Below are 17,791 nucleotides of genomic sequence, written 5' to 3'. Positions count from 1 at the left end.
AGACCACTGGGCATACTTACCTGCTTATAAGCACCTCTTACAAAAATGCAGTTAGTAACTTAAATGTGGGTTTAGTTGCCTAACTTTAGATGCCCGAGTCTGAACCTTTTGGCCGATGTGATTTGACCAGCAGCCAACAAGAAGTTATTGGCAAAAATAGTAATAGAATCCAGGAGCTCTGACTGTCACTCCCCAGCTTTAATTCTCAGGCAATACTTCCATATCAGATCTATCCATATGGGGCAATTCAATTTTTGTTTTCCTTGTATTACCTAAGAATGGTGGTCAACTTAAAGGGATTAAATCAGTTCTGACACAAAAACAAGACAATGGGAGGCTCAGTGGAGTGAAAATTCATGGATTCATAGTGTGAAATCCTGATACTATTAAAGTCGATGGGAGTTTTTCTCTTGACTTCAGTGGGGTCAGTATTTCACCCATAAGTTTTAAGGCCAGAAGGGACCATTATGATCAGCTCATCTGACCTACAGAGTAATGTCAAAAATGGTGGTTGCTAGTAGATTTAATTAAACTTAATAGAAGAAAATTACACAGAAAAATTATTTGCAGCGATTTGTAATGTATTTTGCTGTAAAGTAAAACAAAACAAATTTTCCTTTCCTTTCTTAACAAAGCCCAAACAGGCTACTAAAGATTAACCCCATTTGACTGAAATTAATAAATCAATTAATAAAATAAGATGCATTAAAACAACAAGAACAACAACTTTTTAGATCTTTGCTACAACTCTAGAAATTTCTGAAGCAAAGAACAAAATTAAAGTTTACAATATTTACAGGTCAGAAGGGACCATCATGATCATCTAGTCTGACCTCCACGTACCCGTGACTAATTCAAATTACAAGTTACTCAGGTATATGCTTTATATACTGTACAAGAAAAATTCTACCACTTCGCTCTACAGTTTCAAGGTCTGAAAAGAGAGACTGCTGGCATTTCAGCAGAGTGCTATATACACTGGGCCTGATTCACTGCTGTTTCACTCCAGTAAATTAATAGCAGTCCTCCAACATAAAACTGGACACAGTAGTGAATTGGACCCTATATCATACAAAGAAACATCAGAGTAATTTGTAAGGAATCTGATTCACTAGAGATTTGCATGCTGAACAATGCACACTGGGTCTAACATATGTGGCACTGTTGATTTTTCTTTCCAATGCCAAAATGTGAAGAGAAGTGTTGTCCATTGCATTAGCATGCTGTAATGTAATATGTCATTCACCTGTTCAAGCCAATGATTCGAAGTAACAAACGTACTTCTGCACACTGAATTTCCAGCTTGTGTGAAAAAATAATTAGTAGGAAGATGACTTCCAGAGTTGCAGGATCTGAGCAGCAAACCAAATCATATTTCTATAGTATGGAATGACACAATGAAAGTGGAAAGCACAGTAAGGGCTCAGTCCTAACACAGACAAGACCTCCCCTGAAATCAGTAAAGTCCTTTTGACCTAAAGGAAGTTTTGCCTGGATAAAAGCATCAGAATACCTAGAAAAGTACTCAAAGTGAAATTCACCACCTAAATCCAACTTTCATCCACCTTGAATGTCTTATTGCACATGTAACTCTCGTAGCAAACATACAGTGTACAAAAAAATTGAGACAACACAGCAATATATGCATCATTAAATACTGGTCTTATTTAAAAGTTAAAAGAATTTGAAAGAAGATAACTTATTAAAACAGTTATATATAAAAATGTACTCACCATTGCTGGAGCCTCTACAGTTGCCATTATTAGAATCCATAGGGAAATCTGGTATGGATTCGTAAAATATGTAAAGAAATGTTAGTATTTTTAATATTGATTATTTCAATACAGCCACATTAAAATTGCTTAATTTTTCTCTAATATTTAGTATATTAAAATGTAAGACCCTATTAATGAAATAGAGGTTGCATCGTTTTAGAGTCCTCTCCTGTTCCTATTGAAGTCAGTCTGAATTTTGTCTTTTAGCAGGTACCTAATGTTACATGCTGAAGTGTCCTCTACATTATTTATAGTTCACAATAGAAACTGTCAAATTTCCATTGGTGACGGTGCACAGAGTAGCAGGATCTATACAAGAATGGAAATACGTGTCAATTCAGACATGAGTTTGGGGCAATTCTGAAATGTACATATACTGCTTCTCTACTCAGTTGGATGCCTGAGGACAACTCAACTTTGATTTCCTCAGTAACAAAAAACAAACCAACCACAATCCTGTCACTGAAGGGAAAAGCCAAGATAAGCGTTTCAGTTTTCTCCCCTTAAAAATGTTCTGATTATTTTGGAGAGAGATAAGGAATAGGGGTAATGGGGAGGTCATGATGCCCAATTTCCAAAGAACTGCATTTGGGGACATTCTAAATTGAGAATATGTGCCAAATTAATATTCTTATTTTAAAATCTATTATTTTTAAACACTACCAAAGTTTACATGATTTATATGCATGTCTTGTTAATAAAAATATATTAGCTGTTGCATATCATTCTCTACAAAGAAGAAAAACTGAAGGAATATATATATACACACATAGCAACAGACAGACACCCAACCTTGCAATTGGATCAATGTGGTTCTGCTTGCACGGAGCCCCATGGAAGTTGATGAGGCTCAGTATGGGTGCAAGGGTCCCATTATGTGAATTCAACTGCAATATCAGGGCCATATGTTTTATTTACAAATGACATGTGTGTGTTTGTGTGCACATGCGCATGTGCCTAAATATGGATTTAAGAGCCTAACTTTAGGCACCCATTTTAAAAAAAGTCTTGGATGTATCTATCTATCTATCTTATTTCCTTAACGTATATTTATACCTTGTACAGCATGCAATATACTTTATATAGATGGATAAAAGACATGTAGGATGAATGTAGATTTTCAAATATCACTGGTTTATTTCACTAAAATAGTAAACTTGGCAAACCTGAGACTTCAGCATCAAATATCTGTATCAGTGTAGTATGCATAAGGGTACAGGAAATGTCCTAGCATTCCAGGGCAGAATCCTCTTCTTAACAATGGCCAAAAACGGTTTGCCACATACAGAAGTACTGACCCCCACATAATGCATTTAACTTTACAGTATTGCAATAGGGAAGAAATTTCTTCCTGATGTTAGCTTATTCTTCAACTACAACTTATGCTGTGAAGCACAGTACTTGTCATTTTTATGCTAACCAGTAAAATTTCAGCTACTATTCTTATTCATGTTATCTGAGACTTTTCTTGAATCTTGCTAAGCTGTTCACTTCAAATAGCATCTAGAGGTGTGAACTCTACAGATTATACATGGCTTTTTAAAAAGTGTTTCCTATTATCCAATTTAATAGTGTTTTTAATTTTATGAAGTATTTTCTTAACCTTTTATTATAGGACAGGATAAAAGGTATAATCCATATAGCCTTCTTCACGTTTGTTATTTTCTTATATAGAGCTATCATATTTCCTCTTATTTTTCACCTTTCCAAACTCCAGTACATAGTCTGGGACCTAGCTCTGTTTCCTTATTCAGTACGTTGAATCGTGGCCTCTCTTTGACCTGTGGCAGTTGTTTCTGCCTCTCCTATTGTTACTACCAGTCTGATACTCCCCCCAGCAATTTCCATTACTAGAAGTCTTGTGAACTCTTAAAAAAGAAAAATCTACAAAATGCCCATAAACTGGATCTTTCTTACACATTCACAGCAGCCTGAACTATTGCTTACCCCTGTAACCTCTCTCGGTTTTTCCAGCCCTGCAGACTTGTCTGTTTCATAATGGGTAACAAGGGAACAGAAACAGAATCAAAAAGAGGGAGGGAGAGAAGGAAAAGGAGAGAGACAGAATCTAGCCAGCAAAGAAAGTAAAAAAGAAACATCATGGGCAGCGTTTTTCATATCTTCGTTCCCAAGAAGCGGGTATGGAAGAAAAAATAAGCAGCACTAAAATACACTCTCCAAAGAAAAGAAATGAAGATTTCCTTAAACCAACCAAAGCCCCAGCTCCAACGTCGCCTGAACGTTCGGGTGCTTGCATTTCACACTGAGATCTGGATCTGAATTTTTAGGTTGAGCCCATCTCCACATTAAAAACATTTTTTAGTATAGTGATCATGAGAAAGGCTTATATGCAGTGACACCTCTGGATTACAAACACTTCTACTTCCTTCAGTCTTTTTAAATGAAAGTAGAAGAACCCCTCTTAAAAGTTAAATTGCACTCAAAAAACAAATTCCAGAGAATTTTATAATTAATCATTTACACAGCACAGTAAATTCATATGACACTAGTTTAGATTCTGCCACTGGATCTGCTCTAGCACCCCCCTGCAGCTGAGCAAAGTGCCATTGACATCAGTGGTGTTATAAGTAGGATAAATTTCATAATGGGAATATTTTTCAATAGCTTTAGGACCAAATGCACAGCTGGGGTATATCAGTTTAGTTCCAATGTAGTCAGTAGAGCTACACCAGTTTACACAAGCTGAGAATCTGGCCCTATTATCCAGTAATATATAAAAAACTTTGGGACTGAGAAACAGTTATGCATGATGTGTATAGCAATCCTAACACAAACCCCAAAACACACATAAATGAAAAATTAAGCCACCTAACACCTCCACCCACAGTACACCTTAGCATGATCACACCTTTCATACCCTGCCATCTCAACTCAGCTCCATTTTCAGCCTTTGGCATGCTCTCGTTTACCAGTTCATTTTTCTCCTCCCCCAGCGCTAGTAGTTATGGATGTTTGTTGTGCTGGCAGAGGTTAATTTGGGAAAGGGTTACGTGTAGAAAGGCAATTATAGGGGGTGATGTAAAAGTCTGGCAACCCTAATGGGCAGAGTTAAGATTGTAGTGTATGGTCTTACTATTACCACACACCGTAGATGTGTGTCTATGGGAGGAGGAGAAGAGGATATACAGTATATTATTAGGTGGCTTAACTTTTCATTTCCTTGTTTTGATGAGTTTGAGAGAGGCACGTCATGTGTGTAGCAACCCTAACTGCTTCACAAGGAAGATTTGTGTGTATTCATCTCAATTTATTTCATGCTTATTTAGGGGTGGGCATTGGATAAGTGGGGGGATGACATGTGGGGCTTAAAGTACAGTGGGAGAACATTTGATCCCTTCTCTGTTGTAGAATACATTCTGACACAACAGTCTAGCTTCTCATAAAGAAGGCTTTATGTGCTCCTGGTCCTCATCCAATAGGTTTGCATGCAGCTCTCCCACCTCTCCATCAACCAGTCACACTTGGAAATGCCCAGCACTTCCCCATGCCCAGTCAGTCAGACTTCTGTGCACCCAGCATTCCCTGTCAATCAAGCTTTAGTACACCCAGCCCCAATAATCAGGTTTCTGTGTAACCTGACCCAATCTATTTAGTTTGCACCTAGCATCCATTAAGTTTACGTGCACTGTGCACAAACTTTTACTCATAATGCAAATAATGGTTTAAAACATTTGTTAAAAAGAACCAAAATAAACAAATAAAAACACTCTCCCTGTGGCCCTCAGGATCTACCTCTCTACCAAGTTCTGTCCAGACAATTGTGTACAGAAATTTCTGACAAGGAGAAACAGCAGGCCTGCCAAGGGAAAAATTTAGCACAAGCCCAAATTCAAAGGCTATTAACAAATTTGTTATGAAACACCAAACAAAAACTGCATCAAAAATTCAAAGGCCTAAAAATTAACTCTGTGAAATTTCACATCAATCTGCTATCAACTTTTAGAGAAAAACAAGAATTGATGCCCCATTAAGGCCATTTTAGAACACAAGCCAGTAGGCGCCTCCATAAGATAATATAGCAATAAACAGAACCATGTCTTGAAATAACATTTGATAGTAAATGATGATCATATGAGTTCCAAAGGAAAAGTGTAATCTCATTTATGTTCGAGATATGCAAAGCACAGACAAATCACAAATCTTCTCTGAACAAATGCAGACTCTTATCACTGTCAGAAACCGACAATGCTATGCTTTTAAAAACAATGGCCTTGTTATAAGGATCCCTGATCTTTCCTACAGCCCATTCCACCAAATCTATTTTCAGAGGAAAACTGTAAAAATAATTGAAAAAAAGTATAACAAAATGCAACAATTCAAGGGCCAAAGAGTGGGAGGAAAGGTTTGAAAAGGGGAGACAGACAGAGGTGATTTGGTAGAAAACTTTGTTGTGAATAAACAACCTGTTATGGCTACAGGAAATCCAAGCATAATGTGATCCTGATTATTATTGCAATTAAAATGACATTGAGCAGCCTTACAGAAGCCATTTCAGGAACTCTGCTGGAAACAGCAAAGTCAAACTAAGGGGTTGTTGTCTGAGGACTTTCTTCAGTTCCTTTGAGGAGATGGGAACATTCCTCAGCACTGCTGACTAAGAAATCTTTCAATGTGAATTAATTTAGTTTTAATTATCTACTTCAGATATTTATTGTTCTTTAATGTATCTTCTTTAACTGCAAAATATTTGCATTGTACAAGTATTTTAGGATAGGGCATTATGTCATCTCTGAACTAAAAATGACAAAACAACTTTCAAGGTAACAGAAGATCTGTCCTTAAATTCACACAGTGAATCCTGACACCGGTATTCTGCTTAGATCTTCCACTGCATCAATGACAGCTTTGTGTGTTAAGATCCAACAGCAGTATCCAACAGCAGAATTTTGCATTTCATATGAAAATTAAAAATTTCTAGCTTTATTCACTTAAAATGATCACAGCCTGAGGTGGCACTTAACTACACAAATCTTGACTTTGCACATACATTATCAATACATACACCACAAAAGCCATTTTTCCTACAGTTCATGCTATAGATATATTAAAAAGAGGCAGTATACGGTCACCAGCAGCAACAATGTTAGTAAGGTTTAGAATTCTCTCTTCTTTAGCTCACAACTTTCTCAAAATGTCTCTTGTAAGGCTGGAAATACACATGTTCAGCTTACAAGTGAATATTTTTTCTGAAACTAAGAAAATGGTTTACTTGCATTTTTTATGCAGAGGACTAAAAAATGACAACTTAAAAATGACAAATCTGGCATGCACACAGTCTTCCCTTAGAAATGTGTGGTTTGTTACATGCAAATGACTGCCCTAACTAATACACTTGTACAATTTCACTGAAGTCCAAGGAGCTGTGCAAAGTATGTTCTGAGCTGTATTTGACCTTAAGTCTGGAAACAATTGGATTGGAAATAACAGAGCTAATAACATTTGCAAATAGTTATAATGAGCACGAACAGTTAATGCTTTTACTTATGTTTTAAGTGCTGCTAGTGCCAGGGTGGTGGAACAATTTTTGTAGTGGGGGTGCTGCTGCGGGAACCGTGGATGTGGTGTTTGTTGTTACTGCTTCTAGCCAGGGGGTGCAGCAGCACCACTGCTGCTAGATACATATCATTGTGTGTTTACACACCTAGAGAGACATAGAGATGAGAGAAGGAAGACTTAACTGAAGCTAGTGTTTCTCCACCTAGCCAGTGAGACACAAAATATGTTTTACTCTGACCACAGAATCTCTAAAATAAAAAATAAAAAGGAGGAAGGGGAGGCGCAATACAGCAAAGAATCTCAGACTTCCAATCAGGTGCCCCGTAATAAAGTGATCCTAGCATTTGTTTTACTTGCTTTACCTTCTGTGGTTGTGTTTCCTTCCCTCCTCCCCCCACCCAATCTCACCAAGGGCACCACACACCTTCAAGCCATGTTTTTATTTCCTTGTAATACTGGGTATCCATTCTACAATGCTCCTCTTACAAGCTAAATGGACAAAGTTTTATCAGCTTGGGGAAGCCTTTCCTTTGATCTACTCTCTGGTCTACTCTCCTCTCCAAATGCAGAAATTCACATGTACCTTGACACTGCTCAAGAGTCCACTGATGTGATAGGCAATACATGGACCACCATTTAGGGCAATGGCTTCAGCTTCCATATGGAAACGAAGTAGAGTATCACTGGAGAATATGTTATGAATGCTACAAGAATGCTCCAATATAATTTAAGGACCTTGCCCCTTCATGATAGATGCAAGTAAAGCCAAGAATTAAATATATTATTTCTCTGAAATATTCAAAGCAATCAACCTATTCTCATCACATATAATCAAGGCAACTGTTTTGACTGAAGCATAATTCAAGACTCGGCAAAGAAAATATCCAGATCTATGAAGTTACACTTCCATGTCCTGCAGGTGCACCATGACACAGAATTTTTCTTTTTTAACAACTACGTTCCTGTCACTTCACATGAACATCTCCCATTTTATAAATTTGACGTTTCCAGAGATAAATGTTCAGCTAGCCTAAACCAACTCTCTTATTTTGCAAGTGCCTCTTTCTATCTGCTGTTGTTTTATTGTTACTATTTGTTCAGAAAAGCATCCCTATTCGGGACTTCAGCACTGTCTTACATAGGGATAGACATAAGCACATCCTTAGGTATTTTCTTCAGTCAGGTCTTTAGCACTGACAGCATATTTGATGCTGCACTGTATACAAAAATAAAGACAATTCCTGCCTTCAAGCCCTTGGAATCTAAAAGCATGACACACGGGTGGCAGGTCACACTGAGTAATCCAGTGGTGGGGAGGACCTGGTCATTTGTTTGTTTGTTTTTAAATGTTTGTAAACTCACATCTTGCAGGCTTTGCAGAATAAGTGAGTTTTAAGAGGGACTTAAATGAACAGAGAGTGACTGTTTGGTAAACTGAAGTGAGAAGAGCATTCCACTAGCAGGAAGTCAACATGGAACAACACAGAGACAACAACGGGTTGAGGAAGCAAATGGGGTAACAAGACTGGCATGAATGGTTGAGCCACCTGTGCACACAATAGTAATTTAGCACATATAAAATGGTGTACCCCCACATCTGTGGGTAAAAATCGCTTACATGCGCAAAAGCTGGCGACAAAAATCAAAGGCCAGAGATGTAAATTTGGACCTTAGCACTCTCTGTTCCGACAACTGGAATGCAAACATGTTGCAAATATCATTTTCTTCTCCTTCCAGGATTGTCTTGATTTGGTTGATCCTGAAGACTAATCAAAGATATACAATTTCATACTGGCCTCCAGAGTCAGCTATAAACATTGATGTATTTAAAGTTACAGTATCTTCTAAATGCAGACTTGGAGACTCTCTTTTACAACAGTATAAAGGAATAGCACAAATTTAAGGGCCAAATTTTGGCTCATCTGCTCAGAGCTTACACAGAGCTTAGCCAGAGACCCTCTGCTCTGTGGCTGCCCATCTTGCTCCTTCCGTATGGAGAGTGGACTCCATCCTCTCCACTGACTCATAAGAACGGCCATACTGCGTAAGACCAAAGGTCCATCTAGCCCAGTATCCATGATAGTGGCCAATACCGGCTGCTTCAGATGGAATGAATAGAACAGGAAATCATCACGTGATCCATCCGCCATCGCGTAATCCCAGCTTCTGGCAAACAGAGGCTAGGGACACCATTGCTGCCCAACTCATGTTCTCCCCAGATAATATCCCAGGGTGTAGAGCGTAGTAAATAAGATCAGGATAGTGGTCTAGGATTTGAATCAAATCAAACTCATATGAGGTTTGCAGGGAGTAATATCAGAGGGGGTGGCGCCGCCTCCCCCAATATCCCCATTTAAGAGTGGATTCTCCCAGATGGGTGACTGCTGAGGAAACAGTGAGGGGGCTGAGTGATCCCCTTTCAGCCTCCTAATTCCATTTGTACAGGTGTGTTCTGCTCTGACTGGTCTGTTAAACCCTTGACTTACCTCTCTCCCTTCAGAAAAGGAGGCAATAGCTGTTAATGGCAGAGGATGGGAGTGGCACAGAGTAACTGAGATTCCCCTTCACAGCAGTCACAAGGCTGAGTGAATGGTACAGTAGTGGACATATCATTCCTTCCACAAGTAGGGGGCTTTGGAGTAACAGTAGAGAAAAGACACAGACAGCTCCTTCCAGGGCCGCCCAGACGATTCAGGGGGCCTGGGGCAAAGTGGGGGAGCTGCGGTGCTTGTACTCACCCAGCGGCGGCGGCGGGGCCTTCAGTTGCTCCACATCTTCGGCAGCACTGAAGGGCCCTCCGTCGCTGAAATGCTGCTGAAGACCCAGACTGCCACCGGGCCAGCGCTCATGGGTCCCCTGCGGGGCCCGGGGAAAATTGCCCCACTTGCTCCCTCCCAGGCAGCCCTGGCTCCTTCCAGGGAAGTGGACTTTAAATCAGTCTGACATCATAGCCTGGATATGAAAGACAGAAGCCCTAAGCAGGGTCATGGTAGGAATCACAACAGCCTCTCCCACGCAGCAACTAAGGATGGGCTTTTGGCTAGGGTGTTGCCCCAGCTCTCACCCAAGCTGGCCTCTTTATCTTTTGTACCCGTCACCGTCCAGTAGATTTAGTAGTTGGGTGTCTGGTTATATTTCAAGCTCTGGTAACACAGGCTCATGGGAACTCAAATGGACCAAAGGAGTTGGGCTTTGCCTTATGGGAGAACCCTGTACCGAGCAGGGAGCTAGACAAGATGATTTAATAGGGCTCTTTCAGTCTTTAATTTTACAGTTCTCCTTAAAATGGCTGCTAGAACGTGTTTACTGGAATGAAAAAATAGGTGGGAAAGACAGACCTGCCAGACCAGTGTTAAAGAAAAGCCTCTCTGTTCTTCACAGAGTGGAGAAATGATCAAATGACAGTTCACTCATGGAAAAATTTGGGCCCTATTAGGGTGACAAGCTTAGAAAAGTCCCCAGTGATATACTACGTAAACAATACTGGCACAAGCCCAAGCTGCTATGCCCATTTATGTAGTGGTCAGTTAGACCTGATTTATCTAACTTGTTAATTAGGGCCACTCCCTAACCTTTTGGGACACAGACACTCACTGATTTACATACTTGACCACTGACGACATGTGCAACATAAACTCTGTGAGGAAGAATGTGCATTTTTCAGAATCTGTATCAAGATGCTGCACTTCATCAACTGTAGTTCAAACTATGCAAAAAAGTGCAGGTCTGGGAGAATGGAGCCCAGATTTAACTCTCTTCTGGTGAAGATGTTGGGTGCTAATTAGTGTGCACAGTTTTCCTGTACGTAAACTGCTTTGTATTATGCATTTTTCCTCCCTTTGTCCTATTATAATTATAAACCTGATGCATGAACATCAGTCTCCTGAAAGCAAACAATAAGAAATATTTTCTCAAGATAAACAGAAGACAAGTCCAGTCCTTTTACCCAGCCAGAGCCAGATGAAGAGTTCACCCTAGCAATCTAACAACTTGATCTGACTGCCAATCCACATGCACAAAAATGAGTAAAGAAACAAAATTTTATTTTAATTAAAAATACTATTTGCTATGTTGTGGATTAACTGGGAGAAACTCTGTGAACTGAGATTTTCTACAACGGAATAGAATATAAAGTTATTTCACACTGTGAGTCCGTATACATTAAATTGTTCACTAGGGAGGTGGTATGGTCTGGTGAGCAGAGAAAAGGAATTGGGCTCAGGGGCTCTATTCTTGACTCTGCCATTAACTATGAGCTTGGTTATGTCATTTAACAACCCCATCCTTAATTTGCCCTTTTACAACAGAATGGACTGAATAATGCTTACCTTTGTCAGTCAAAGTTTAGAAAGAAATCTGTGATCCCTGGACAAAAGATGTGATAAAAGTGTAAAGAACTATTACTTTGTGGGTGATATTTTCATTTTGAATGATGAAAACCTTTTCAGTAAAAAATGTGAATTTACACATCCATTGACTGTGCATTTCACCAACAATATTAGCTGCAGAAAGTGCATTCTTAAGAGGAAAAAACTTAGGAGAAATGCCTTGTATACAAATCATTAACTAGTCTGTTCTTTGTATTAGTGATGTTTTCTACTGGGGTACAATCCTCTAATAGGATGATACCAGTTTTCTTCTGACCTTTTCTTAGATTAGAAATATTTCATTATATTTTTTAAAGGAGAGGATTTATTCCCCCCTCCCCAGAAGAATACCTTCAGTCCAATGGATAGTATGCTGGTTTAATTTTTAAATCCCAGAAATCAGAACATCATCAGGTTTCCAGACAGTGAAGTGTTCATGGATTTCACACTGGAATCATTCAAAGCGGTTATTGTGCTGCTGTGGTCCTCAGCAATAGGTAACTCGGGGGCAATTTTAGAGAAACTTCCTCCCTTCAGTTTTGAATGCCACTGCTTTCAAATATCTGTTGACTTGCCAAGCCTCATTCAGTTTGGATCCATTTTTTAAAGCAGTTTTGAAAGTATCTCAATGCTGCTAAGGAAAGAGTCTGTAAATATGCTTCAAAATGAGACATTCACAAACCTATTCCTAATTTTGGAATTCAAAACCAGCCTCAATGAAATGCTCCTGCAGGTCTGCAGAAAAGCAGCAACAACAGATCTATAGACAGACACGTGGAGTTAGAGGTGGGGTACAATTACAGAGGAAGGACAGGTTAGAAACGTATGAGGGAAAGGGTTAGTTATGGAAGTATACGGAACAGAGTTAGCTTGAGGTATCGGTTAAGAGTTGTAGAGGGGGATCTCAGAGGTAGAAGGGGTGGAAATGGTAATTTGAAATGTTGAAGAGGAGTTAGATTGGTATGGAAATAAAAAAATATACGGGTAGGGGAAAGAAATGATGGAAGGGAAAGGTTAAATGGCCACACGAAGAGAAGCATGCAATGGAATAGGGTATAAGATGTGACTGGAAATGGAGAAAGCATTGGAGGAGGAATTATGGGGTTTGGTTTATATGGAGTGGAATGAAAGGTAAGGGTCAACAGAATGATGACAACAGTAATGAGTTACATACTGCACCTTTCATCCAAAGCACTTTGCTATGGGTCAGAATCAGAGGTGACATCAATGGTGGTATAAGTGAATCAACAAATTGGTGTAAGCTGGTGTAACTTACACATCAAAGGGGCTGAAAGATGGGGCTGCCACAGAATGAGCAACTAACAGAAGAGTGTAAGTAGGTGTAAGATAAAGCACAGGTGCAAGCCTGCTCGATCTTAAAACTTCCTTTTCTCACTACACCATCCTCTTCTGCCAACTTTGGCATGTAAGTCAAACCACTTACCAATAGTTAACTTACACCATCACCTATGGTATCTCCAAGCGTGATCAGCGATATGTATTTCTCTCTGATGAGATGAACACTGAGATATTGATCATTTTGTAAATATGCAGGATTCTAGTGCCAGAGCCTTGACCAAATTCCAGTCCTAGCCAAATCCCCAAATTACATATTGCCTAATTTGGCTTATCTCAGCTCTTTCAATCGGAAATAAATGGGTTTCTTTCTCTATTGCTTGTCCTAGTACATTGTATTGCTGTGCAATGTTTAACAGGCTCTATGTTCCATCCCAGAGGCAGCAGCTCAGGGATGGCTGAAGTTGTATCTTTTTGTATTAAAAAAGCCAGCGACCAGCCAATGAGAGCTTTGCAGTGTTCTGGCAGCACAAAGCAGTTGGAAAGCCAGCTTAACCAGCTATGTAGGGATTCTCCTGCAGTAAGAGGAACACCTAGATGGCAGTGAAACAACCACCAACACTACCTTTACAGCTCCAAGCATGGCCAATGAAAGGGAATGGGGCCAGAGAGCTGCTGTGCTCCAGAAGCCTCCAGTGATCTCCTGGGAGGCCACTGCAGCCAGATACAACTTAGAGCAGCTCTGAGGTTACTCTAATTTGAACTGGGGGCCAAACTGACCCTCATCTAACCCCAGGACCAGGAGACGTACATGTTATCATGTAGCCATCTTTACCACACTCATCCTTCAGTTACACTGCCTGCAACCCTAATACAGCTGAGGTTCTGGCCCAGTATCTATGCATGCCGTAAAACTAGTAATATTTGTTATTAGTTTATCTTAAAATAAATATGCAACAATTACTTTCTGCCGCTCTTCCCCCAGCTGCCATTGCACATGTCCTTGTGCTACTGCTGGCACGGGAACAGGCAGGGGCAACTGCTTGTCCTACCTCGAGCCTCACTCCTCCTGGGGCCATCACAATCTCTCTCATGTTGACACCGCCACGGAAATAGAGGCACCGCCACCTTGCTCCCATCAGCACAAGCTAGCTTGCAGCATGAAGTTCAACAAGCACACATGTGCAGCTACTCGTCTATGCAAAATAAAGTGAGTGCAGCCTATTCCGGAAGGACACATGGTTTTAGTGAGTGGAGGGCATGAGGAACTGTATACACAGTATTGGGTACATTTATAGTGTGGCAACAGCCCTACTATAGTACAGTTATATTTACAAAATACTAAAGCTGAGCTAAAATATGGGAAATTGTTTCCATTTTACAGGATTTCATTTATTCAACAGTTTTTACAAAAAAATTAAGCTACTTTTTGAACAGAGAATGTTTCTGAATCTGTTGTTGAAAGTATTCATTTACCAAAGACCCATTTTTCAATAAACTAGAAATGCTGATTGTCCACAATGGCATTGATAAAAATTTTGACTGAAAAATGTCAATTAAAAAAAAATCACAAGAAGTTAAAAATTTCAAAAAAGTAAGAATTTCTTATGGAATTTTTCAGATTTGGAAAAAGGCCATTTCAACAACAAATGTCACTCAAAAATCTCAATCAGCTCCACACAAATGCTAAACAAGAGTAAAAAGTCAGAGGTAAACTATTTCACACAAAAGAGCATAAAGATACTAACAGAAGGGTGTAGAGTTGGATGGAGGTGAGGGTTAGATGAGAGGTAAGTTTAGCCTATGGTAGGAGACAACAGGAGTTGAGGGCAAGAGCTGGGTTTGGAAATGGGAGACAGGATCCGAGTGACAAGTTTAGAATTGGAGGAACAGGTGGCAGGGGAGGGTTATGTTCAACCACACATGGAAGGCTGAAAGAATTGGGTTTATTTAGTTTGGAAAAGAGAAGACTGAGAGGGGACATGATAGCAGTTTTCAGGTATCTAAAAGGGTGTCATCAGGAGGAGGAAAAAACTTGTTCACCTTAGCCTCTAATGATAGAACAAGAAGCAATGGGCTTAAACTGCAGCAGGGGAGATTTAGGTTGGACATTAGGAAAAAGTTCCTAACTGTCAGGGTAGTTAAACACTGGAATAAATTGCCTAGGGAGGTTGTGGAATCTCCATCTCTGGAGATATTTAAGAGTAGGTTAGATAAATGTCTACCAGGGATGGTCTAGACAGTATTTGGTCCTGCCATGAGGGCAGGGGACTGGACTCGATGACCTCTCGAGGTCCCTTCCAGTCCTAGAGTCTGTGAGTCTATGGATGCAGTGTCCACCCTGTTAGAAATAACATTACTGCAGGGCACTATTGTCCATTGTCTCTGCACCTTTATATGCAAGCATCACCTACCCACTCTCAGATGTCACCAGCATCCATGGAGTGAGATAGGAAGGCAAGGGGAGCAGAGGGGGAGAAGGGACTAGATAGGGGAAGGAGGGACAGAGATAGGTTTTGGAAGAGAGAGTGAGATGCTACAAAGGGAAGCGGAGAAAGGGAAGAGAGTGAGATTCAGGTGTAGGAAAAAGGTCAGAGGGGAGAAGAAGAGGGATAGCAGATGGAGCTGGCTGGGGGCCCATGAACCTAGGGTTGACTGAAGATTAGAGGTGATCTCCTTAACTATTAGCAAGGCATGAGGGCTGGGAGTTGGAACCAGAGGAGGATCACAAGCAAGGTAGGCTGGAGTTGACTGGGATCAGAAAGGATGAGAACCGGGGACTGCATTCACAGTGTGCTGGGCACATGCAGGAGGGGGCAAAGAGGGTTCTGGGCTGGATTCACAGGGATGAGGGCATGGGGGGAGTGCAGAGAAGGGTGCGGGCAGGGCTCCCGGGGGTGCGAGCAGAGAAGGGAGCAGAGAGAAGTGCAGGATGGGCTCCTGGGGGTGATGGCAGAGAGGGGAACAGAGGGGGTGTGGGCTGGGCTCCTGGGGGAGATGGCAGAGCAGGAGCAGAGGGGGTGCGGGCTAGCCTCCCGGGGTGCCGCAGGGAGAGAGGCGGGCTGGGCTCCCCGGAGTGCCGGCGGGAGGGGAGCAGAGGGGGGCCGGGCTAGGCTCCCGGGGTGCCGCAGGGAGAGAGGCGGGCTGGGCTCCCGGGGTGCCGGCGGGAGGGGAGCAGAGGGGGGCCGGGCTGGGCTCCCGGGGTGCCGCAGGGAGAGAGGCGGGCTGGGCTCCCCGGAGTGCCGGCGGGAGGGGAGCAGAGGGGGGCCGGGCTAGGCTCCCGGGGTGCCGCAGGGAGAGAGGCGGGCTGGGCTCCCCGGAGTGCCGGCGGGAGGGGAGCAGAGGGGGGCCGGGCTGGGCTCCCGGGGTGCGGCACTCACCGGCTCCCTCAGCGGTCACGATGGCCTCTGGGGAGATGCAGACGCCGCGGTCGTAGACTGGCAGCTCCTCGCAGGCCAGGCTCTCGGGCCAGGCGTGGCGGTACTTGATGAGGACGGGCTCGCAGCCGGCCCGGGCCCGCTCGCACACCGACTTGCAGGGCTTGATGGGCTCGTGCTGGAAGTCGATGGTGCAGATGGGCGCGTACATGGCGCAGAGGAAGAAGAGCAGGTCGGCGCTGCAGTGGGTGCCCAGCAGCCCCTCGAACTGCTCGATGGCCAGGACGGCGTTGGCCTGGGTGCTGTGGTGCAGGTGGTTGGGCATCTTGGTCATGTTCCAGGGCAGGGACTTGCACAGGGGGATGCGGACCGGCTCGCAGGCGGCGCCCTGGGCCCCGGGCACCCTGCTCAGCGAGAGCCCGGTCAGGGCCAGGAGGAGCGCGGCGGAGCCGCAGCACAACATGCTCCCGCCGGGCTCGGGGGTCGGGACCTCACACGCGCGCTCCCCGGACCTGGCGGAGCCGCCTCTTCGCTCCCTGCCCCTCGCCACAGCGGCTCCGGCTGCCCACCTGCCCCGGGCAGGCGCTAGGGGTCGCGGCGGGATCGGAGCAAGGCGCAGGGGTGGGGGGGATCGAGGGGAGCTGCCGGGGTGCGCCCCGCTCCTGCCGGCGCCGAGCACGAGGGAGGGCCCGTGGGCGCAGCCCCGGCAAAGTTTGGCCAGGGCGGAGAAGCGCTTGGGACTCGCCGGGCCCCGCTCTGCAGGCTGGAGGGACGGGCCGGCTTTGCAGTGCGGGCTCTGTCTGAGCCCAGCTCCTTTTCCCTTTCCCACCTCCTGGCCAGAGAGCCCCAGCTCCTCCTCCTGGCCCTCCTTAACCCCGCTCCTCTGGGCGGTGGCGGGGAGGAGGGGGGCCGAGCTGACCTGAGGCTGCGTTAACTTCCATCAGTATAAGACACCGCTTGTCCCGTCCCCGCATCCCCCGCCTCCTGTTTATCCCTTGGGAAGGCTGCGAGCTCTCAGTTTTCGCTGCAGCAAGGCAGAGAGGAGGAAGCCAAATCAAGCTAGTTCTTGTAAAGCGACTGGAAAGTGCGGGCGCCGAGCCAACCCTGACAGAACCTCTTGAACCAGACCTGTAAGAGCTCACAGACCCACAAACTCTTAAACCCGAAAGGACCAGCATGATCGTCTGACCTCCTGCACATTGCAGGCCTCAGAACCTCACCCACCCAGACCCCTAGGCTCTGGCTGAGTTGCTGAAGTCCTCAGATCCTGGTTTCAAGATTGCACGCTCCAGATCTAAACTTTAGAAACACACCTCTCCTACCACGGAGGTAAAGAAAAGGAGAGTCTCTTTCAGACACTCCACTGGACGCAAGGAGGCGGATTTTTCCTTCCCGAGTTTCTCTGTTCTGGTGTAAACAATCACGTCTGGGGCTTTCTTTTCAAACATAAGAGGTAGAG

The 17,791-nt window shown here is 43.3% G+C and overlaps 1 protein-coding gene across 2 annotated transcripts in view; it reads right to left on the bottom strand.

The window, feature by feature from the left end:
* The window catches only part of FRZB (frizzled related protein), a 31,938-nt gene extending 14,677 nt beyond the window's left edge, over positions 1–17,261 (bottom strand). Inside the window, exons 1-2 of one of the 2 annotated variants that reach the window (XM_050916440.1) lie at positions 16,336–17,261; positions 1,734–1,781 (exon numbers count right to left, since the gene is read on the bottom strand). In XM_050916440.1, coding sequence (XP_050772397.1) covers positions 1,734–1,781; positions 16,336–16,795 — 508 coding nt within the window. In that variant the 5' untranslated portion in view covers positions 16,796–17,261. The remainder of the gene's footprint in view (positions 1–1,733; positions 1,782–16,335) is intronic. The other variant, XM_050916441.1, reaches the window with a different exon arrangement.
* Between the last annotated feature and the right edge of the window lie 530 nt (positions 17,262–17,791).

Source organism: Gopherus flavomarginatus, chromosome 10, assembly GCF_025201925.1.
Source record: "Gopherus flavomarginatus isolate rGopFla2 chromosome 10, rGopFla2.mat.asm, whole genome shotgun sequence".
NCBI classification, from domain to species: Eukaryota; Metazoa; Chordata; order Testudines; family Testudinidae; genus Gopherus; species Gopherus flavomarginatus.
This window is presented reverse-complemented; position numbering and strand designations above follow the sequence as displayed.